General features: G+C 42.1%; 2 protein-coding genes across 2 annotated transcripts in view; one reads left to right on the forward strand and one right to left on the reverse strand.

Annotated features, from left to right (window-relative positions):
* The window catches only part of tmem38b (transmembrane protein 38B), a 46,330-nt gene that overhangs the window by 23,407 nt on the left and 84 nt on the right, over nt 1-22,839 (reverse strand). Inside the window, exons 2-3 of the mRNA XM_077622515.1 lie at nt 13,253-13,349; nt 4,051-4,143 (exon numbers count right to left, since the gene is read on the reverse strand). The gene's annotated coding sequence lies outside the window, so the exon portion shown is untranslated. The remainder of the gene's footprint in view (nt 1-4,050; nt 4,144-13,252; nt 13,350-22,839) is intronic.
* prag1 (PEAK1 related, kinase-activating pseudokinase 1) lies at nt 920-21,965 on the forward strand. Its single transcript, XM_077622512.1, has 7 exons — nt 920-1,243; nt 6,065-6,402; nt 6,484-8,141; nt 13,425-13,573; nt 16,202-16,968; nt 18,070-18,747; nt 18,961-21,965. The coding sequence occupies exons 2-7, from the start codon at nt 6,136-6,138 to the stop codon at nt 19,393-19,395; spliced, it is 3,954 nt and encodes a 1,317-aa protein (XP_077478638.1). The 5' UTR covers nt 920-1,243; nt 6,065-6,135; the 3' UTR covers nt 19,396-21,965.

A 22,839-nucleotide genomic window follows, 5' to 3' on the forward strand; every position in this document is an offset into this window, starting at 1 on the left:
GCTTTACGTGAAGATTCTATTCATTTCTATGGATGTTTTCATTGGCAAAAGGCTAGCTTGAATTCAAATAGTTTGATGATACCTTTTTGGGGAAGAATCTGATCGTTCTTTCTTTCAAAATGGTGGCGCATCAGCCGAACAGTTCTGGGGTCGTGGGTTTGATCCCCGGTTGGTCCTCAATGTGTTGCATGTTCTCTCCGGGCTTGTGTGGGTTTTCTCCAGGTACTCAGGTTTCCTCCCACTTCCCCAAAACATGCAGAGTAGGTTGGTTGAACACTCTAAATTGCCCCTAGATATGAGCGTGAGCTTGAAGGGTTGTTCTTTGTCTCGTGCCCTGCGATTGGCTGGCCACCGATTCAGGGTGTCCTTTGCCTTGTGCCCAGCACCCCCCGCCACGCTTCCGGTCGACGCCCCGTCCGTTCTACCAAACGTCCGGTCGACCAAACGTCCGGGGACCAAACGTCCGGGAACCAAACGTCCGGGAACCAAACGTCCGGGGACCAAACGTCCGGGGACCAAACGTCCGGGGACCAAACGTCCGGGGACCAAACGTCCGGGGACCAAACGTCCGGGGACCAAACGTCCGGGGACCAAACGTCCGGGGACCAAACATCCGGGGACCAAACATCCGGGGACCAAACGTCCTTCGACGAAACGTCCGAGTGCCGTCAAAGGCAGTCAAAAAGTAAAACCTACTGCACACACGTAGAATAAAATCTGCTATATTTTACATTCTGTTTCCTGACTTGTGTGTGCACGTGTTGTTAGCAATCAAAGGCCCGATCAAGAAACATAAGTTCCTCCTTGGTGGAGGTAATAAAACCCACTGGTGGTCGGACCGCATGGCTGCTGTGGGCTCCTCCCACCTCTCTCCTCTCTCCTCTCTCCTCTCCTCTCTTCTCCCCTCCCTGCCGTCTGCCCCTTCCAAACTGCTGCAGAGGCTTCGCGTTGGTGCTGCACCTCTGCACAGCCTGAGCCAGCGCACTGTCTGCACATTCATTCAGTCATTCGGCCAAAGAGCAGCAAACGTGCACGTCGGCGAGAACAAGCACGAGCGACCCACCAGCGCCTGAAGAACCTGTCGTCGTCGGGTCCGACCGCAAGACAGAAGACGGATAATCTGTTCTCAGCTACCGGAAGGGATTCGAACACTAGACTTTTTTCTCTCACCCCGGCATTCTTGTTAAAGGCTTTTGGCGGGGTTGATTTCTTGTTGCCAGGCAAAAAAACAAAGTCCAAGCAGGTAAGCTTCCGGTCATTTTTTCAGCTAATGGAGCAAATATTTTTTTTATTTAACTCTGCTTAAGTGTCCTTATCGATTTGAATTTTTTTTCAAAACCAACGCGGTATTTTATTTTTTTATTTAATTATTTTCATATGGGCTGTCAATAAAAATATTGAAGTGTATTGATGTAGCATAAACTTCAGTTACAAGTCAATTTTGCGTCCTTTATAGGTGATGTCACTTTGGCTTTACGCCCATTTAAAAAATAACTTCAAAAACAAAACTTTTAACGCACGTCAGATTCAAAAAGAAAGTCAATTGGCGAGTGTTTTTTTTAAAGCAGCAGTGGGCAAATTTTGGACAAGTGACCAATTTTGATCATTAAAAAAAATAAAATCATAAAGACCTGGTGACATCTTATTTTGGGTCTTATAGGCCAGAATATTAACATTTCGCATTAAAGTGTGGCCAACATGAACCCAAATATGAAGTCCATAAATGTGGAATGCAGGGGTCAATTTGAAATATATTCCTTTTCTAAACATAAATGATTGTACTTTATATACAACTTTTTTGCAAATAAATAAAATGATAAATAATAAAGCATGAATAAAAGCAGCCATTTACTCTGGTTATGGCCCCTATTAACACTGTTGATCATTATTATTTATTATTACTAAATATGACTGTATAACTAATGTCCTGCCATTGACAACGACAGACTTCCAATTCATCAGCTGGGATTACTGTCTCCTAATACTCATCAATTAGTGACATGTATACGCTGCTAGATGTCCAATCCAATTTGACAGGGAGGGACGACTGAACAAATGTAGCCAATGGAGATCCCTTTAAAAAGGGATAATATTGACTTAAATTGGACTAAACGTAGAATACAAGGTGACTTCACTGCAGTTTGAGCAGCTGTTGTGTGATGATAAGCCCTTGGAGCTCCTTCTACATTTTTATTGCTCCCCACCAGCCACCGTGCTTGTAGTAATTAATTGTTGGCTCAGGAGCGCAATAAGACTTCCTGAAAGTGCAATTCTAGGACAACTTTTCCATCCTTCTTGGTGTCCCATAAGTTGGGGAAAAGCAACCAATGAGTTCAAAGCTAAATTTAAGTGTATTTGTGTCATCCTCTGTGGGTATTGCTTGGATACAGTATGCTGTTATGTATAACTAGCAATGCGGTCATACGTTTGTTCTTTTATTAGACATTTTTGGCTTAGACATAGCGATGCTCAGCACTGACGCGACTTTCTGGTTGGCAGACTTGCCTGGCGGTGACATTTTAACACATTTGTGTTTCTGTTATTTTTGAAGTTGTCGTGATTGAGCTAAGAGGAAGTGAGAAATATTGGACCTTGACCTTAAGGCGCCGTGCGGAATGTCGACAGTGGGATCGAGCCGTCTTAAAACAAACATCCCTGAACATGTTGGCGGATGTTGGAATGAGCCAAATTGAGACGTAGTGAGAAAAGGGCAGACAGACCTAAAAATTTCAATGATCTAACGCACCACAAGAAAGCTGCAAGACTTATGTAGAGTGGCATTTATTCAGTACAGTGTAGACGAGGGCTTGGCAATATAGCCTCAAAATTATATCGCGATATTTCAAGTAAATCTGCGGTGAGGATATTTTAGACGACATGAAAAATATAATGCTGACTATTATGCATGTGATTTCTTCTTTGGATTAAGGGTATTTTCTTGAATTGCACACACTATTTAAGTTAGCCCTGTTATATACATTTACTGTGCAATGTAAATGGAGTTCAAGGCCTGACTGAAATTAGGGATGTACAGATATTTAATTTGCTATCAGATTTTTTCATGATGCTTTTCACCAATACTGATCCGATTATTTTACCCATTCTTCTGGAATATTCAAAGAAATGCAAAACAAAACAAAAAAGAAAGCAACCATTATCATTATATCATGTATACCCTTTTGATGTTTGTTTACAAAACTAAGTGCTTTGCAACAAACTTTCACTGCCAACCAGTTAAAATATATATATATATAGATATAGACACATATAGATAGATAGAGATAGATAGATATAGACACATAGATAGAGATAGATAGAGATAGATAGAGATAGAGAGAGATAGAGAGATAGAGAGAGATAGAGAGAGATAGAGAGAGATAGAGAGAGATAGAGATAGATAGAGAGATAGATATAGATAGATAGATAGATAGAGAGAGATAGAGAGAGATAGAGATAGAGAGATAGAGATAGATAGATTGATAGAGACAGATAGATAGAGATAGAGAGAGATAGATAGATAGACAGATATCGATAGACATATCGATAGACAGATATCGATAGACAGATATGGATAGACAGATATGGATAGACAGATATTGATAGATAGATATATTACACAGTGGGTATGTCAAAAAGCATGACGGTCCTAAAAACACACGAATCTGTCTTGTTGCCAAAACTGATATTGTTCGATGCACTAAAAATAAACATATCGGTCACCGACACTCAGCAGTTTGAATAGGACAACATTACTATAGACAAAAATCCACTTTTATATATAGAACCATTGACTCCAGAGCGCTCCCACACACCAAATTTAATCAATAAAACGATTGTTTTGCATGTCGGTTTTTCCGTGACGATAGCGTAGATGTCTTTTGAGAAAAGGATAGCTTCAGGTGATAGGAAAGCTTTACAAAAACGTGAGGGGAAAAAAATGTATTCTTTTGATGTTGCTGTCAGGTAAATGAAGAGTAATTCAGGTCATATTTTACAGCCTGAAGTCACAGCGTAACTACTTTAAAAACCACAACTGAAGATATACCAAACCTTAAATGTGAGGTCCTGAAGATCAGTCATTGTTGGGTTTGGATTTGGTGACGTGAGGTTGGTAGGTGAGGCCTCTTGTCGCCACAAACACAACTAAACAAACAGAAATTAAAGTGAGTCAGATGGGGGGTAAAAAAACGTCAAATGTAAACATTAGTTAACGCCTTGATTTGCATTAATTCAACAAATATACATATATGAAGCATTGGAGGAATACGTTAGTATATCAACATAATTTTAATAAAAATAGTAAATCAAGAAAATGCTAAAATGTTTACAAATAAAACATGTTTTAAAAATAAATAAAAAGTACTTTTTAAAATATTAGCGATACATTCAAAAAAGTGGTGCAATTCATGAATAAACTCTTAATATTTTTAACATATCTTTTTAAATCTTTTATTTTTAATTATTGTTCTATATTTTCTTTCCATTTATTCTGCTCCATTTTTGTTGAATTTTTCTATTTAGTTATTTTACATCTTATTATCATGACTTTCATGTATACTTCTTTCTTCCCTCAAAGCTTTTTGAGATTTATATTTGTTAAATGTGAATTCTGGATAAAAAAAAATTTTTTTTGTATTATTAATGGTACATTTGAAATCACACTCATCTACCTCATCTATCACAGAACATGTATGGGGTTGTTTTGTAGAACTTTAATCAAGATGGTGCCTTTGCAACGCTTCTTGAGAAGTAATTAGAGTAGGAACATAAAGAGGGATGCCGGTAAGCAAATGATCCTCTTGAAGTGGTGTTGATCTTGTCGCTCTCAGTCCTGTTCAACAGGAGGAAAGAAGTAGCAAAGCCTTTGTTTGCGCGAGAACGCACACAAATGTGCTCGGACTGAGTTTGTTTCGAAGGGTGGAGGGTTTCTTTTTCCAGGGTGTGAGATTCACCCTGGTGAGACGTGCGCCTTTTAGACATTCCTGACATTCCAACCTCCGGGATGCTTAAGGCTTCTCTGTCTTCCTGCTGCATGTCGGGGGCTGCTTAGGATCCGGGAGGGCTTTTATGTCACTGAGGCTCACAACAAGCAGCTTCCCTCGCTTGCAGTTCTTTTTTTTTTCTTGCGTAGCATCTAATTTAAGAGACCATGGGAAGAAGAGAAGTCAACGCTTCTTATGTTACATTCGCAGATGACATTTTTATCCTAATGGATGTCTGCGATGTTGCAGTATTTGCACTGACAGTTAGATTAGCCATGGGAGGATATGGCATTCCGCAAAGTTGAGCCATTTTTGCATAATTTATGTGCACAAACAACAAAACCAGGCATAGTAAACATCAGAAGAATGAATACTTCAGTGCATACTTGTTTCATTTAACTCTTTCCCTGCCATTGGCAATGATAGACATCCAATCATTGTGGGGTGTTTCATCCTTCCTCCTGCTGTGACTATTTAAATGAGCTTGTCACTACTGGATTTTGTTAATTTGCTTTCAGAACTCGTAATTCAAATGGATGGAACATCTATTGCTGTCAATTGTAGCCAACAAGTTAATATTTTAGTTTATATTGTAACGAATTTGTATGCATGTGTTTAACTCAATGTTATTTCAAATAGATTTTTCAGAGTTGGGAGAACAGATGTTCTTTTTTAATATTACGTTTCATTTAAAATGCTTTATTGTATTATATCTATTGTTATTCAAATATATTTCTTAAACTTAGCAATAAATGTAAATAGTTGGATTTCAGAATGATAACAGTAAATCCATTTTCATGTGAAAGCGTACTAAGCTATTGCTATCAAATGTCTGTCATACGACTAAAATATAAGTGAGGACTGTATTTTCTTAGACTAAAAGACCGACTTTGATGTGACATGTCATACGTGAACGATGGTAAAGCAAAATTAGCACATTGGTCCTTCGCTCAAGAAATAGCTGTGTTGCTTGGTAGAAGGTAGGGCACAGGATTCGACTTGTGGGTTGAGCAAAAGATAGAGACTTATTTTAAACTGTTTTTCCCCCTCTCGTTCTCCCTAATCCACCACAACCTTGGCAGCCATGAGGGCGCGTACCGCCTGCGCCGCAACGCTCCATCGCCACTTGTGACCTTCCGCCGATCGAGCGAAGATGTCAGCGTGCAGCGACTTTGCAGAACACGTGTGGAAACCCGGCTCCTGCAAAAACTGCTTCCACCAGCTCAGCGCCCACGCGACCGCCAGCCGCCCGGGCGGAGCTACGCCCGCCGCCGCTTGTCCGAGGAGCGGAGGAGGCGATGACGACGACGCTGTGACTGCGCCCTCGCCCTACAGCAAGCCCACCATCGCCGTCAAGCCCACCATGATGAGCCTGGACACGGGCAACGCGACGGCTGACGTCAACATGAACATTGAGAAGGTGATTTTCTTCAGCTGCTTACAATTGTCTGTCGTACTGCATGTTTGCCTTTCTTTACCGTTTGTTTTTGTGTGATGGAAGAATGCGAAAACCCCGGTGGAACGCTTGGGCCTAAAGAAGCTCTTGGATCTCTCCTCCCTTTACATTGATAGTGATAACTGCAATAAGAGCCTTAGGGACTCAACTCTTCAAAGTCTGGACACCAAGACTGACTTTTATTTTTCCTCCGTGTCCAAAGACTCCATGATCATTAGCAACATGCTGGTCACGCAAGATGAAGGTACAGGTCCTCATAACGCCAATGGGGACACCTGTAGGCAGCAGAATAGTACCACTTCCCCCAGAACCAAGAGCACTTATAACCCCAGGGCTGCTGGGAAGATGGCTAATTTTTCTTTCCCAGAGAACGTTGCTCCGGCCAGTCCTGCTAAAGTGTACAGCAATGGCATCAGCTGTGAGAGCACCGCTGTGCTAACCCCAAAAATATCCAAGACATCCAGCACTTCCGCCAGTTCTTTAACCTCAACCTCATCTCTATCTGTGGACGCTCTAAATTACAGTCAGCAATCCATCTACTCTCCACCTGTCTTGTCTAAACAAAACAGCCCAATAGATGACAACTCCTCCTTCGGCAGCAGCACAGATTCCCTCCCCGTGACCGAGGGCTCCGTTGGCAGCCCCCAAAGTCCATTCGCGATGGGTAGCTCGGCCCCCGGTTCTCCCGGCGCTCCAGAATCGGAGCCAATATACGCGGAGAGCACCAAGAAAAAACGCAGGCCGTTGGATAATGGAGCCCAACGCCATGTTGGTGTCCTGGATCAGGCTTACAACTCTGAACAGGCAGAAGCACAGCGAACCACTATCACTGTGATGGCTGCACACAGGGAGGGGAACAACAGGACGTTGTACTTGAGCAGCCCCGATTCGGCCCTCAGCACCCATTGCCACATCAGCCCCGCGGCGCACAAGGACACCAGAGCCACCGCGTTTCGCTGGCCCAGCCCCAGTCACAGTGCCCCCTCCTTGGTTGCTGAATCCAGTCTTTCTCCCATTCTACATCCCAGACCTCAATCTAGCCCGCCCATTCCGCCAAAAAGAACCACCCGATCCCCTAAACTCGGCACCTCCAGTCTTTCACCGTCCATCTCCTCACCGGTTCCACTTCCAGACCTCCCCCGAATGGGTACCTCTAGCCTCTCGCCAGCCTTATCTTCACCTGTTCCTCTCCCTGAACTCTCCATGCTCTTTCTCGTCTCCGCCAAAGAGGGACACTTCAGGATCCAACCGGAAAACCCCAACCAGGCAGCGTCCGAGCGCTGGAGCAAGAACCACAGCCCTGCCTGGAACTGCCGCATCGACGAGGAAGAGGAGGAGGAGGAGAGAGAGCGGAAAGAGTCTGAAAAGAAGACACTGACTAATAATCCCCAGACAACATGTCGTGTGACGGGCCCGGTCAATAGAGCTGGTGTTTGGAAAGAGTCCAGAGTCTGCAACAAGGCTCTGAGCAGCCCCCCTCCGACGACAGAGCCAGGCACGACCCCCCCGCCCGTGTCCGACAATGGGGCCTGTCAGGCGTACGGCGAGGCCGCCGTTGCAGTGGAAGACGCCAAGCAGAGCAGGAGCATGCCGGCCAAGCAACACGAGAGCTCAACGGAGCCTCTGGCAGTGGGGAGGCAGGGATCCGCTAGCTTGGAGCCCAATCCACCACCTCCGCCACCCCCACCTAAGAAACAGCATAGGTAAGAATAAACCCTTCATATTGCATTCTCTTGGTAAAATACCCTGCATACATACTTTAAGGCTCCTAGCCAAACTTATAGTGTCTTGGAAATTTCTCCAAAGCAGTTAAAGTACAATTTAAAGGCAGCCTATGTAAGTTGAATGGCAACAAAAAATGGTACTGCGACCAGGGATCGAAATATAGAAGAGCTCATCATGAGTTGCCAAATAAGCACTTCGCAATGCAGAGTCAAGCTGCGACTAAAGAACACCCAGTAGCGAGTGACGGGTCCTTTGTTATATCTCAATCAGAAAAGAGAGAGGCTAACAAACTACACTCAAACATTAACAATCATCATGTGAACATATAGCACGTGTCTACAACCCATGTCTACCAAATAACAAAAATTAAACTGTACTTTTGCAAGTACCTTCATAACATCTAAGCTCACTGACAAAGAAATATCTTATTTCTTAGTCAATTAACAGCAACCACAAAATATGATTTTATTTCCCAATCCACTTTTGTTTCAATGACCGAAACAGGTAGCATAACCTCAATCTTTATCATTGGACCCACCAGGGCCAGAGCTTAGGGGAATGTGCGGGTGCGTCTGCCCCCAGTCCACTGTGGGGCTCGGTTTGCGGGTGTAAAGGGGGCGTGGTTGGGCAAGGAGAGAGTCTTAAACAAACACCGAAATCTATAATATAGCCTTTAAGTGGTAAAAATAACAGGCCAGGCCCTGATCACATTTTTCCCGACAGGAAGCCATTTGCTAAGTATGTATGTTTTAGGAGCCCCAGTTTATGTATCCTACAGATTAATGAGACTGACAACCTGGATGCCGACATAGAATTAGTCTCGTAATAGTACCGCAGCACTGCACAAAGATTTTAGGACAAAATTTTCAGCAAATGTCAGGAATTAGATGTGATATGTCATCACCAATATCTTGACTGCCTCCTTGACATTTTTTTTGGTTTCTGGATCCGCTTGTGTAGGGTTAGGGACATTGTTTACACAATTGCAAAGCAGTTGTTCAAGAGTTCAGTATTGTTTGGGAACGGATCTTCTAGCTTTTACGTCACCCTCCCTTCAGCACCTGCTACGTTGAAGTGGTCTCCCATCCTGCTATTAACAAAGACTAACACTGCTGAGTTTGGGATAGTCTTGTCACAGTCAAAAATGTGATTCTTCTTCTTCTAGAGTGGTTGAATGACATCCTACTCAACTGTATACTTGCTCTAAGATGAATCGAATCTATCCTGAAAGGTCCCATTAATAATGCAAATCGACATCCTCTGTCCTTTACTGTTCCTACCTGCGGCAAAGCATTAGCATTAATAGCACGGTGCAATCATTCATTTGGACGCTGCTTAGCTTTGCGCATACTGCATCATTTAAAACTCACGACAGGGAGTTAATTCTGAGCGGCACAGATGAACTATAGGCTCGGTTTCACGTATATACGCTACTTGAATGCTGTCGACTGTGTGACACTCACTGTGATACTTTATTTCCTCTCTATTCAAACAGTTTGCGCCTTCACCCTCAATGCATCCCTTGTTCTATTCATGTTTGTAATGGGAATTAAAAAAAAACTGATGAATACAATCTAATAAATGGTGGGCTTTGTTTTGAGCATGCTTGGTGGACCAAGCCATCAAAACGATGAGTGAAAGCTAAACAATTATCACTTTTGGAATGAAATACTATTCAACCTCCTTTTAAAAATGCTAGAAAAGTCTTGCAATTCAGTACTTGCCGTAAAATTATGCTGGTGAAATATTTAATTTGATTCAAACTGATTTTGTTTACATCATTTTTAACTGCTATGACTTTATTCAAGATTCCTAAGATGATGTACCATTTTTGAACAAGAGTATTTACGATTGATTTTAACGGTAGAGAAATTGTTAGTTTATCTGCACATTTTGATGCATGAAAAATGATTCACAAGTATTTTTTTCATTCTTTGTTGTTGTTGACAAAAGGTTCAAAAATAAAGTTTAAAAGTAACAACACAAACCATAACATTTTTAGATTCCTTCACGACTAAATTGTTGACAGTTATCAATGTGAGTTGACCAATTCTAGTTAGAAAAAGAATTCATTCACTGTTAACCATACCAATTCAAATGGATTGGATGTCTATCGCTATCAATAGCAGCTAACAAGTTAATCAAGAAGACAATGTGGACATCATCTAAGTCAAGTATCCATAGGAAAACACATTCACGGTTGATCTGTTTATCATAGAGCGTGTGGTTGTTATAGATGTATTTTTTATTGTGCTCCTAGTCAAATATATTACTTTGCAGCCCTATGCTTCATTGTGCCCCGTCACGCATGATAATGTGTTGAATCATTTAAAAGCTACAGATGGTCATGTAATGACACTTGGTTTAAAATCATTAAAAAAACAAACTATTTATACATGACATTTCTCCTTGGCATTAGCCATTGAGTTACACTACAGGTTGCCTACATCTGCACGTACCTGTTGTGTAGTATATATGTTTGAGGGTAGAAAAGCTCGTAAATGGTTTCAAGGGCACATCATCTGAAGATAGCCAAAGGGAGGGGGGGGCTCAGCAGAGCAGATTGTTGCCCGCGGCAACCACCAAACTGTCCCACTGTCAGTGTGGTAGAATTAATAGATCAGGCATTCATCACTTGCCATGTGAGCGCTCACCATACAGGAGCGCTTGATTTGGAAGCTTTAAATACGGCTATGACCCGGGTTCGCCAGGGTTATGTTACATCTTTTGCAGGGGCCTAAAAGAGTAACTAGGCTGATCCCAAAGTTTGTTGTTTTGTTTACGTGGTTGGGGTGGAGCCCGCCAGTCAAATTTTTCATGATGAGGTAGGCAGCTTTCTCTGTTGGTTTTGTGAAGATGCCCTAATTGAGTTGAAAGACATCATCATTAAACATGTGTGGCTTTTTAGTTGGCTCTTTTGGGACACCTATTCTGCCGCTGAGTGAGTCAAAGCTTTAATCATTGTTTTGTGTGTGACACAAAGTCTTTAAGTGAATTGACGATGATTGATTTCCAATCATTTAGCTTTTTTTCATATTCTGCTGGGAATTTAAATTGATTTGTCACTTGAGGATGTTTAAATACATTTGAAGGGTGAGGGCTGACAGCTAATGCACGCAAATATATTGTATTTAATTTAGTTTTAATGTTGTTGTTTTTTTAAATCCACATTTAGTGGTCGGAAAATATCAAAAACTTCCATAAAATAGAAAAAAGTCAGAAAAGAAGATGGAAATAAGGGACAAAACAATGAAAAAAAACAAATCAGCAGAAATCAATAAGACGGGGAAAAGCAATGACATGAAAAAAAATGGGAAACCACAAAAACTGAAAAAAAAGAGCAACCGTGACAACGGTAAAAACCCTGCCTTGCTTAATTCATTTAGTATCACTGACGATAGTAGATAGTTTTAGTTTAAGTTTCTTTTCCAGTTTTTGTTTTACACGGTTTCCATTTTTTTAAACACTTTTTCAATCCAGATATGGAAGAAAAATACACCCAAAAATGAGAAGAAAAAAAACATTGAAAACGAGACAAGCGTGAAAAATCAAAAAGGGACAAAAAAAGCAGAATGGAAAAAGAAATTGCAAAAATAAATAAACTCTTCCAACATCATATGATTAAGACAGTTGGTCCCTAGTAGACATCCAGTCCATTCCAACCGGGAGCTCTTGGTATAAATTTGCAGTTACAACCACAAGAAATGTAATCACTCGAGGAAGCTCAGCAGCTCACTATTGTGAAACTTGCACGCTTTTATCAAGGTGTTGCATCATATTGTGTCCTTCCTCCGAAATTCTGAGTCAGCCAGAATTCTTTCCAAGCTCCACCTTGCTCAAATCCCATAAAAAAAGCGTGTCATTATTCAATGTGTCAGCTCAGATAACCTTTCCTATACACATGCACACACCCCTTCTTTACAGTTCAGACTGTTTGTCCGTTTGACGTCACACTCTGCGTTTATTTCATATCTTGTCGCCGTTCCATGGTACGACCTTAAGGAATGTGTAATTTACTGCTAGGCGCTCATATACACGGAAAAACAGGGTCAACGCGGTCAAAGGATTGTAAATGAAAAGCTTATGTGTCGTCTTTTTATAGCAAAGGAAGTGTTGGTATCTGTTGGGAGGAACTGTGCAATTAGGTTTTTTGATTAAGTGCTGTTTGGGTTAAAAGCGGGCATTCCCAGAGTAAATGGGACAAACATCCTGCTTGGTTGTGCGTTTTTTTGTTGTGATAACAATCTTTTAGAGATTTTTATCTGACATTGATATCTGTCAACTCGTACGGTTTTCCCGTATTTTGTACGGGAGCTTTAGTATTTTTAACGTATGCGGCATACCAGTAAATAATCAAGCGATAGCAGGCGCCAACACAACAAAAACAACTGTCAAGGGGTGCATTTAGGGACAGCATGTAAATTACACTTCACACAACAGGCAGAAACATTGAAATAGGATGATTTTTTTTTCGTTTTCCCAAAAATCGGACCTAAAAAAATGTATTTTTTGAAGCTCAGAATAGGGTATAAAAGACAAGATTTTGGAGATTTTGGTTGTACAAAGAAACTAAATATTCAAGATGTACGAAGTTACTGTTAAAAAAAAACATTCATGTTTAGTCCTACCCAATATCAGATTGGTACTCGGTATATTTACACAAATAATGCAAATTCATGTTTTAATTCTTAGCTATTGCACCAAGACAAAACATCCAAAACTCACCTTTTCATTTTTTGTGTTTTTTTTTTACATTTTATCCTAAAACCATTTCAATTTATAGTGTTAAAAACCTTGCAGGAAGACCTGCAAGGCTAAAGGATGCCAATAGAATTTTTTTCCGCATAGAAAGTGTTAGGTTACAAACACATCGTCCAGAGACGTGCACAGACATGCCTCAGTATTATACAACTTTGATGGTGGTGTGATAGATACATTTATGGTAGGACTAAAAGACAAGACTGCGAGATTAATAAATACAGGAGTCGTTTTGCGATGAGGCGAGGGTGTGGCGGGAGGGGCGAGATGGGACGATGTTTTCCCGAGCCATTAGCGCCACTAATTAGACCAGCGAGTGGCTGTCACTCACCCTAATTGGTAGTCCTGATTGGAAAGTTGGTACATGCGTCATGTTAAGAAGGGGAAGCAGAGGATGCGGTTACGTCGTCTCAAATCAGGAAGTCAATCTGCAAAAAAATAAAATGTGATTAGACTGTGTTTCAAAATCGCCATTCCCCACCCCATCTGTATTTTCATTGCAGAGCGTCCGCCGGCCATTTGAGCAGCAGCAACATGGAGCTGAACCGCTGCGTCCAGTTATGCTCACTCGAGAGTCCCGTCACATCCCTTCGAGACCGAGGCAGCGCCAGCCGGCCAACTGCCTCAACGGAAAGTCTGATCGCTGATGTAGGTGAGTCACTTTAAGCGCCCATTTCCACACCACACTATCGATTACTATTGCTAAATCATATATTATATTTTTTCCCTGAATACTTATTAAAGAATTCCAAATTGTCTGTTAGCTTCCTCTCATTGCTTTCCCCCCTGGTTGCACTGCTTCCAGATGTGTGTTTTCATATTGAAGCATTTAACCAGTCACATTTGAGCCATTATTTGTTGCCAGGGTTAGAAATCTGCCTCAAAGCCTTCACAATCAGTTCTGCAGGCTCTGCTGCATTAAACAAGCGTCGATAAGACTGTTGCTTTAACCAATCAGAATTCACTTTGGTGACACCAAGGCCTTCTCGCAGGCGTAGACATACATCATTGCCTTCTCGTAGGCGTAGGGATATGTCATCGCTTTCACCAACTATGATTGGCTAGTGATAGAGTGGACTAGTCAGAGCTACAAAACTGTATCTGGAGCAAGCTGCACAAGCAAATATATTGTTGAGTTGATTTAATAGCGGTTTTGTCAACCCGCAATGGCTGAAGGAGGAGAAGAAATGGATTTGTTTGCAGATTTACTGTTAAAGCCATTTTCAAGACGGACTTTTCAAGAAAATAAAGCTGGACATCATTAAGAAAGGTCAGACAACTCCAAAGCAAGCAAGCCCGTCACAACCGGGAACGGACATTTTCAGCACTAAATCGAATAAAAACGCATGTCAGAAATACGACAGGACAAGTTCGACTTTCAGCATTAGCTTCGATGGCGATAGAAAAGGAGGAAAGAAAGGAGGATGGATATTGTGTACAGTTAAAAAGGATTTTTGGTGAGTAAAATATGGCTATATTCCTAAATAATATTTCAATTGAGCTGTAGCTGCAGTAGAGGTTTTATAGCCATAAAATAGTTTTTGAGGGTTGGATTGATTCCGACAGCTGAAGGCGTCACTAGTAAATTCACGAACCGCCACTGCTAAAACCAGATACTCCTTTTTTTTAGTACTTGGTAACAAACTACCCCATGAGTGATACTCGGTAAAACATGATAATTCCAGGATACCTGAAAAATAGATGTGCATTTGTGTACCTTTTCAGTTCCTGATGCTAACAAAATGTTCCATTTACTCCACTTTGCAGCACAGCCCAGTTTTCCTGATGTACTTTTCTTGTTGTCTCTTAGTTCAAAGTCATGAAAAAGTAAATACAGATGACGGTGTCTCATTACAACCGATGCGTTCAACGGTTTTAGAAGTTTTCCCGCTAGACTAAGCTTAAAAACCCAATCCGAGAGGCGGAGAGGTAACGCAGGAGGAAATAAAGTGGTCATTAAACTGAAGCTGGTGGTTATTTTTGGTTTTCTGGTCAAAAGAACGCCAGACGAAGTGGACTGCCTTGAGTTATAATGTGGAATAAGGAGGTCAAACATGTTGTGGTGTCCCGATCACATATTTATGCACCCAAATCTGAGTCACCAACAATATCCATCCATTACCTCGGCAGATGGATTTTAAGAAAACTATCATAACGTGATAGCCATATTAAACCTGCTTAAAAAATACAAATTCTTGACATGGCAATACTTTTATTCCTTTAGATGCCTTTTTTATTGTTTAGAAAAAAACTCCTCTAGTAATAATGTGATCAAACACAATTTTTGATCAAATAATTGGATCTGGAACATACGTTCAGGTGAGGCCTTGTGTAATTTTGAGAAATTAAATCATACAAATCTTTCAAAAATGTTTACCCAGCAGGAGCAGCATTTCATGACCAACCTTTTAAAATCACCACATTTGCATGAGAAATAGTTGCAGGAGTGAAAACATACAAAAAGAAGCAGTAAAAAAACATCTACGTATAAGTAAAACGTGATAAAACATTGAGACACCTGAACTAAACCTTTCAAATTGGAGGAAATCATTACTTAGATTAGCTCTATTCTTTTATACATTACATAAACAAGTTAATGGGCTCTTTATTTGCAAATGGGGAAGTGTTGGTGCCATTTGTTTATTGTGTGGTGCACTTAGTCCAGCGTCAAACTGTGCACAAACAAGCAGACTCAAACTGAATTGTCATGTTATCTCTTCCACGTTCATACCGTGTTGTGACTTGTGACCGAAACCCACTTAAAATAGTTTTTATAACCTTGTCATGTCCTGAAACTTGGAATAAGCAGCAACTGTCACTCATTCTGTTGGGTAAAAACGACTTGCAATTGCTGAGAGAGACTTCCTGGTTTCCAGCGTCGTTTGAAGAGATAATTATGGCGTCCGATAATGAAGGGGGAAAGGGGATTGGCTACATCCTCCTCAGTTATTTGAAGCCGTACCACCCAATTACCTCGTTATCTGACTCCTTCGCCGCTAAAAGTCGCCGCTTAGTCTCGAGCCGCAAATGTCTCAAGCGCGGAGGGAAGACGAGGTTTGGAAAGTCAGCAGGAGTCCCGGACTTTGGAAGTTTCCTGCTCTTTTACAGGCAAAAGGTAAGTGATTTTCTCGGAGATCAGTTGGAAGAAAACAAACGTCTGCTGAAAGTGGCATTGCCAATCTTCGGATTTTCGGTTCATCCTGATTTCTTTGTGTAGCTGATCACTTTGCAAAAACAAGTAGGACTTTGTTATTTATGTATTATTGTCATCTCTCCTCAGGTTCTCGGAATGGATTGTGGTTGTCCTGCTCTTCTCCGGTCCAGAAAAGTACGGCCTCATCCACGCCATGTTCTCCACGCCCTCCATCTTTTGGCATCACGGCCAATCAGCCGCCTCCACTTCCAGAGAAGAAGATGGTCAATCGCACCGTGTCAGCCCCCGACAGCGGCACCACCAAGACCTTCGTCCGGGCCTACCCTCGCCTCCCGTTCGCCGGATCGGAAACAAACGTGTGCAGACCCAACGACTCCAGCTGCCGGGCCAGTTTACCGTCCAGCCCGTTAGACTCGAGACCCGTTTTCTCCTCCAACGAGTCGCTGGAAAATTGCCACGCGCCTGTCGGCCGAGCCTCCAGAACTCGGACTTTGGACGAGCCTTTTAAGAACCTCGGCCGTTTGGGGGTCCACAGCCGAAGCAGCGTCACCTGCTCCTCCTCCCCTCAGCTCAGCCCACCCTTCTTGGCCTCCGAAGCCGGGCCGGCCCCCAACCTGGGCTCCGGGTTGCAGCTGCAGACCCTCCTGAGCAATATCGACAGTCGGGAAGGCGTGTACTCCAAACTGGGCGGCCTGTACGCCGAGTCGCTGCGCCGCTTGGCTCTTAAATGCGAGGAACACTTCACGAGCTCACAGAGGAATCGTCTAAGGTTTGAAGAAAGCAACTGGTCACTCTTCAGACTTACGTCCAACAAGCCCAGCTGCGAAGCGGGAGATGCCATCTACTATTCGGCCGCTTGTGCCTCTGACCCCAGCAACTCCTATGCTGTCAAGGTAATCTGCTAACACTGTTGTTGTAGAGATGATAATTGAGCGCTGGTTAGACTCCAGATTGGGTTGGACTCAGCAGCACGCATACCGTGGCGCCAATGTAAACGCAGCTGTAGGATGGGCGTGTACAGCTCGGTCCGGATGCCCCCAGGCTCACTCGTTCGTCTCCCGGTGGAATTTACCATCCGGTTAATCTTGAAAAACCTCAAAACCACAATCCAAGCCCACGATGTTAATCACCCTGTTGAGTAAACCCAATCTTCCCATGGTCACTTCCATCCAGGGTCTGCATCTCAATTGAACAAAATGTCGACCGCAACTGTCAAAACCGGAGAAGTTGATTGTCGTAGGCCTGCTTAGCTGAAAGAAATCCTTAAATTAAATTGAATTGAATGCTTTTATTGTCATTATACGAGTATAAAGAGATTTAAAGCTTCACCACCAAGTGCACAAATAACATTAAGAAACAAACAGACAAATAAATCAATAAATAAAAACATAAGAAATCAACAACAAATAAGCAGGGAAGTGCATAAATAACAACAACCACAAACAAGAACAGATGAATAATCAATAAATAATCATAAAAAAGATAAATAAATGTTCAATAAATAGTCTATAAAGAGATTTAAAGCTTCACCACCAAGTGCACAAATAACAACAAGGAACAAACACAAATAAATCAATAAATAACAATAAATAAAAACATAAGTAATCAACAACAAATAAGTAGGGAAGTGCATAAATAACAAAAACCACAAACACAAACAGATGAATAATCAATAAATAATCATAAAAAAACAATACATGATCAATAAATAAGTAATAAATAAATAAGTAGTCAACATAGATAAGTACTAGTCAACACGAATAAGTTTTCACATAAGTACAAAAGTGACTAAGGTGGTTAGCAGTCTATGAAGTTTTGGTTTTAAAATCATCTTGCCAATGTGGTGCCCTAAAAAAAAATCCATCACAAATTTCCTAAGCCACAATTGAATCTATTTTAGGTCATTATTTTTTTTAGTGGGGGGGGTTGACCACCTTCCCAGTTCAAACGGATTGGACATCTAGAGGGATTTAACTTCTCGTTGTACTTCTTAGATATGCAAGACCCCATCTCCGGAGGCCAAGCAAGGCCACCTGTACGGCCTGTCGGTGCAGCAGAGCGTCCCCCCGCACTTTAACCTCCAACAAGACTGCGGCCACTTTCTCGCATGCGTCCCCCAGAGCATGCTGCCCTCGGACCGGGCCGCGTCGCCCGCGTCCTCGCCACGGAGCCGTCGCCGGCAGGCGGAACGCGAGCGCGTGGTGGTCATCGCGCCCGAGATCCCTCGGCAGACGGCGGCCGACTTTGTGCGCGAGTTCGAGGCCTTCCACAAAAGCCAACCGGAGGTCTACGAGCGCCGTGTCTGCTTCCTGTTGCTGCAGCTGTGCCACGGCCTGGAGCACTTGAAGGAGCACGGGGTGACGCACCGACACTTGTGCTTGGAGAACCTCCTGCTGGTCCCCCACCCGCCGGCCCCGCCTCCGCCGCAACAAAGCGAGACGAGCAAGGCTTTTAGCCAGCGCCAACTCCCTCGACTCCTCGTCAGCAACTTCGCCAAGGCAAAGCGACGCTGCGCCGAGGACGCCGCCTCGGCCGGCGCCGACCCTCGCGTCAAGCGGGACCACGCTCGCTTGGCGCCCGAGATTGTGTCCGCCGCCCAGTACCGCAAATTCGACGAGTTCCAGACGGGGATCCTTATCTACGAGCTCCTCCACCAGCCAAACCCGTTTGAGGTGAGCCCCGAATGAGCATAATTCGACACAATCTGTGCTTTAGATTCGTCTATTGGCTGATATTTGGTCCTCCACTGGGATTGGTTAAACCCTTTTGGTCGTCAACTATTCAAAAGTCAACTCAAGCGAATGAGTCAACTTGGATATCAATGCAGATCCATCATGCCGTGCACTTGGAGGCTAAAAGGGCATTTGTCGTCCCCTCTTTTGTAGGTGAGTCCGGCCCTGAAGGAGCAAGACTACCGTTGCGAGGACTTGCCGGCCATCCCGGCCGTGTCGCTGTACTCCGCCGGCCTGCAGAGGCTGGCCCGCCTCCTGCTCCAACCGGACCCCATCAAGCGCATCCACATCCAGGACGCCAAGCGCATCCTTCAGAGCCTTCTGTGGGGACCCCGCAAGGACCTGATGGATCAGCGGTGGGAGCGCAGCGGGCCCGGCGAGCACCCGGGAGCAGACGGCGCCCGGCGCGAGGGTCTGCTCAACTGGCTGGACGTGAAACGAGCCCTGCTCATGATGAAGTTCGCCGAGCGCTCGCTGGAACCCGAGCGCGACGCCGAGCTGGAGGACTGGTTGTGCTGCCGTTACTTCTCCTCGGCCCACCCGCTGGCGTTGTGTCACACCGCCGAGTTGCTCTACTCGCTCAACTGAGCGGGGTCCGGACGTCCGCAGGGGTTTTTGAGTGGATTCCATGGTGCTTTCCCACTTCTTGCAACGAAGACACTTGTTTGATCTACTGGACCGTCCATTTTGGAACTTTTATCCTGCCACAGTATTTAATATGTCATACTTATACTTCATAATTGGCTGATATGAGATACAGGGAGTACGCGAGTTATGACAACGTTCCTTTCCTACACTGCCAACCGAAGTCGGATTTCACAGTCTGAGTTGAACTTTACGTCAAAGTACTAAAACAGTAAAATACATTAAAATAAGAATGAGATTTGTTACGTGCTACTGATGTTGAAATGTAGATGGAGAGTTTGAGATTTCCACAGTTGATTTGCAACCGAAATCACAGAACTATTGAAAACGATACCAATACAGCCCAGTAGGCGCGTGGTGCGTTTAGGGACAGCCCATAAAACACAGCACTCCAGGGAATCAAACATTGAGGATAAATGCAACCCGATCCATTACGTTACTTACCTTATTTTTAGGTTACATGAACCGGGAGCTGTTTGACTTTGACTGTGGACGACGTAAGGTTGGCGTCACCACAAAACGGCATTTGGCAACTTGCGGGCATTTTTCCGCGACGGTTTTGGTCTTGGCGAAGCTTTGGGGCCATCATTTGAACAATGAAGGGCAAAAACGGCAAATATGCCATCATAGGGCGAGGACATCGCAACCCGACGTTGGCTAATATTCCAAAGGCAGTGGCTCCTTAGCCGGTGACTGGTCAAATAGTCCCAGGGGCTATTTAGCCGGTAACCGGTTAAATAGCCTATATGGCCCCATATGGCTATTTAGCCGGTAATAATTCTGTGTGGGGTAAATAGTAAGAGACTACATTTTATAAGGTTAATTTCCTTAATGTGATAATTGATAAGGACCTTTATATAAAGATAACTAGGCCTACTCAACTTTTATGGCATACATTTATTATCAAAAGCACATATAAAATCTACATGAAAGTAACACCTATAAGTGTTAATACAGTGTGAGTAGAAACAGCTATAGGCAAAGTCAATCCATTTTGGGAATTGAAATTTGGCAATAATTTCAATAATTCTTAAAAATACTCACAATATTTGGCAGTTATTATTTATTTTACAAGTGGTAAACTTCCCACCAAATTTGATAAAGATTAGATGGACAGTTAAATTTTTTTCCTGTTCACCCAATTAGCATGCAATTGATAGATTTTAACATTAGGTGAATATGGATTTAATGATTATTATTTAACATTGAGTGAATAGGGAATTTTCTAAACCAGGGCTAGGGAACCTATGGCTCGGGAGCCACATATGGCTCTTTTGATGGGTGCATATGGCTCTCCACTAACCTGTGAGGTAAACTATGGAAACTGCTGGTGAGAAAGTGCAGGAATAGGAGCGTTACGTTGGTATTATGGCATTGACACTACCCCAGCGCCTTATAATCTTTTTTTTTCGTTACAATCTTTTGCATGCATTTTCTCATTGATACTCATTGATTAGCAACAACGTAACAATGTTGTCAAAATAATTCAGAGACTTTTTGTACTTTAAAAGTGGTGAAGTGACTAAAAAAGGCACACATTTTCATGTATCTTGACTTTTAAATTCGGAGCATGGCTCTCAAGGATTAACATTTAAAAAAAATATGAATTGTTTAAGGCTCTTTCCATCAAAAAGGTTCCCGACCCCTGTTCTAAACCATTCAACCAATCTTATTGAAATTTGATGTGTTATTGCCACTTATAAAATAAACAATAACTGCCAATTATTGTCAGTATTGCTTTAGAAATGGGAGAAATATTGCCAAATTTCAATTGGAATTCAATGGATTGACTTTGCCTATAGTCTACATTAAAGTAGTATCCCTGTGTTTTGATGACTCAAAGACAAATCAGAGCAATATTAATATGATGCTGAGATAGTGTTCTGTTATTTGATAAAAGTTGTGAAAATATGAAAGGAGGGTAAGGGTTAACTATATAAATAAATAAGATATACTGTCACACCGGCTAAATAGCCATAAGGGGCCATATAGGCTATTTGGCCGGTTACCAGCTAAGGAGCCACTGCCTATTCCTAAAGCGCAAATCTATCGCCGTTTTTGGGGGACGAGCTCAGGTCGCGAGGAACTGCCGTTGTCTAGAAAACGCAAGCTCAAGTCTTTTAAATGGAAAAAAGAAAGCATCGTTATCATGTGTTGTTCTGTGCCGTCCCGACGACATGATATGCAACGACTTGTTCTTCCTTATCGTGATGATGCCGTGCCTTTTGTTTCTCTTGTGTTTGTGTGTCAAGACAGCTTGTAAATATGTTTTGTGCAACTCGATTTTCACAACTACACTCCCGTTTGGTTTTTGTACAGGTGATTGTGAAAGTCTTTGAAAGAAAAAAATGAGCAGGAGTTCAAAATAATATTTATGAAGTGGTTTGTTATCATCACTGGAAGTTTTTGTGTTCATGGCAGCCTTGCTTTTTTGTTTCTGAGGACAAAATGGTTTGGAGAAAGTAGCAAGTAGTTGTGTGTGTCGTGTCTACCAATAAACTGCATTTATTTTCTCACTTGAAACCTTCTTTAGAATTTAGGTAGTGGCAAAAACACATTATACAAAAAAAACAAATAATAGAATAATCTTCCTTTCTTATTTTTTGTATAATGTTTTTGCCATCATGGTCCCAAAATGTCATCATTTTACCTACCCCTAAATTTGGAGTGAAATTTGTTATCAACTTATCGCAAAAATCCTTTTTCTGACCTCTGTGATTGTCAAAAATATAATATTATATAAATGTATCCTGCAAGTTTGTTAATAACCCCTTTTTTGCCTTTTGAGTTATCATAAACACAAATATACTTCTGAACTCTGTGACCCCTATCCTCGTTACCCTAAAATATAATCAACTAAAATGGATTGGACATCTATTAAATAATACAAAAAATTTTGTTAGAATAATAACTATAAAAATATGAAATAAAGAATGATTTTTTTTAAAGAACTAAAAAAAATGGGGTCATAGCAAACCAAACTGTTTGGCTTTAAATGCTTAACATCACTAATATTGTAGGTATACTTTAGAGTAGTGTAGTGCCACCTTGTGGCTCATATTTCAATCGCACCATTTTTCCTCATTGTAGTTAACCCAGTTTAAAAATATAATATAAGAACATTCTAACAGTTTTAGATTTCTGTATTGTTTAAGAACATTTGCATAAAATGGAAATCTCCTTTCATACAGATCATGAAACGAATAATTTATCATCTGGAAATATTAATTAATTAAATAATTACTTTTACACGTGCACAAGCGAACAACGTAGACTAACTAAACCGTTGTTTCGGTTCCAAAATCAATGTCAACAATTTGCATTTTAAACATTTGATTTGCCACTTGGTCAATGCACTTATCGGTAAAATGTTTGATTTAGATTACT

The sequence above is a fragment of the Stigmatopora argus genome, chromosome 16 (assembly GCF_051989625.1).
Source record: "Stigmatopora argus isolate UIUO_Sarg chromosome 16, RoL_Sarg_1.0, whole genome shotgun sequence".
NCBI lineage: Eukaryota > Metazoa > Chordata > Actinopteri > Syngnathiformes > Syngnathidae > Stigmatopora > Stigmatopora argus.

Bases quoted from the DNA above. Each gene is read 5' to 3' on its own strand.
- prag1 (XM_077622512.1), top strand. From the start codon at position 6,136: ATGTCAGCGTGCAGCGACTTTGCAGAACACGTGTGGAAACCCGGCTCC. The intron at 6,403-6,483 runs GTGATTTTCTTC...GTGTGATGGAAG, and splicing joins TCAACATGAACATTGAGAAG to AATGCGAAAACCCCGGTGGA. The intron at 16,969-18,069 runs GTAATCTGCTAA...TGTACTTCTTAG, and splicing joins GCAACTCCTATGCTGTCAAG to ATATGCAAGACCCCATCTCC.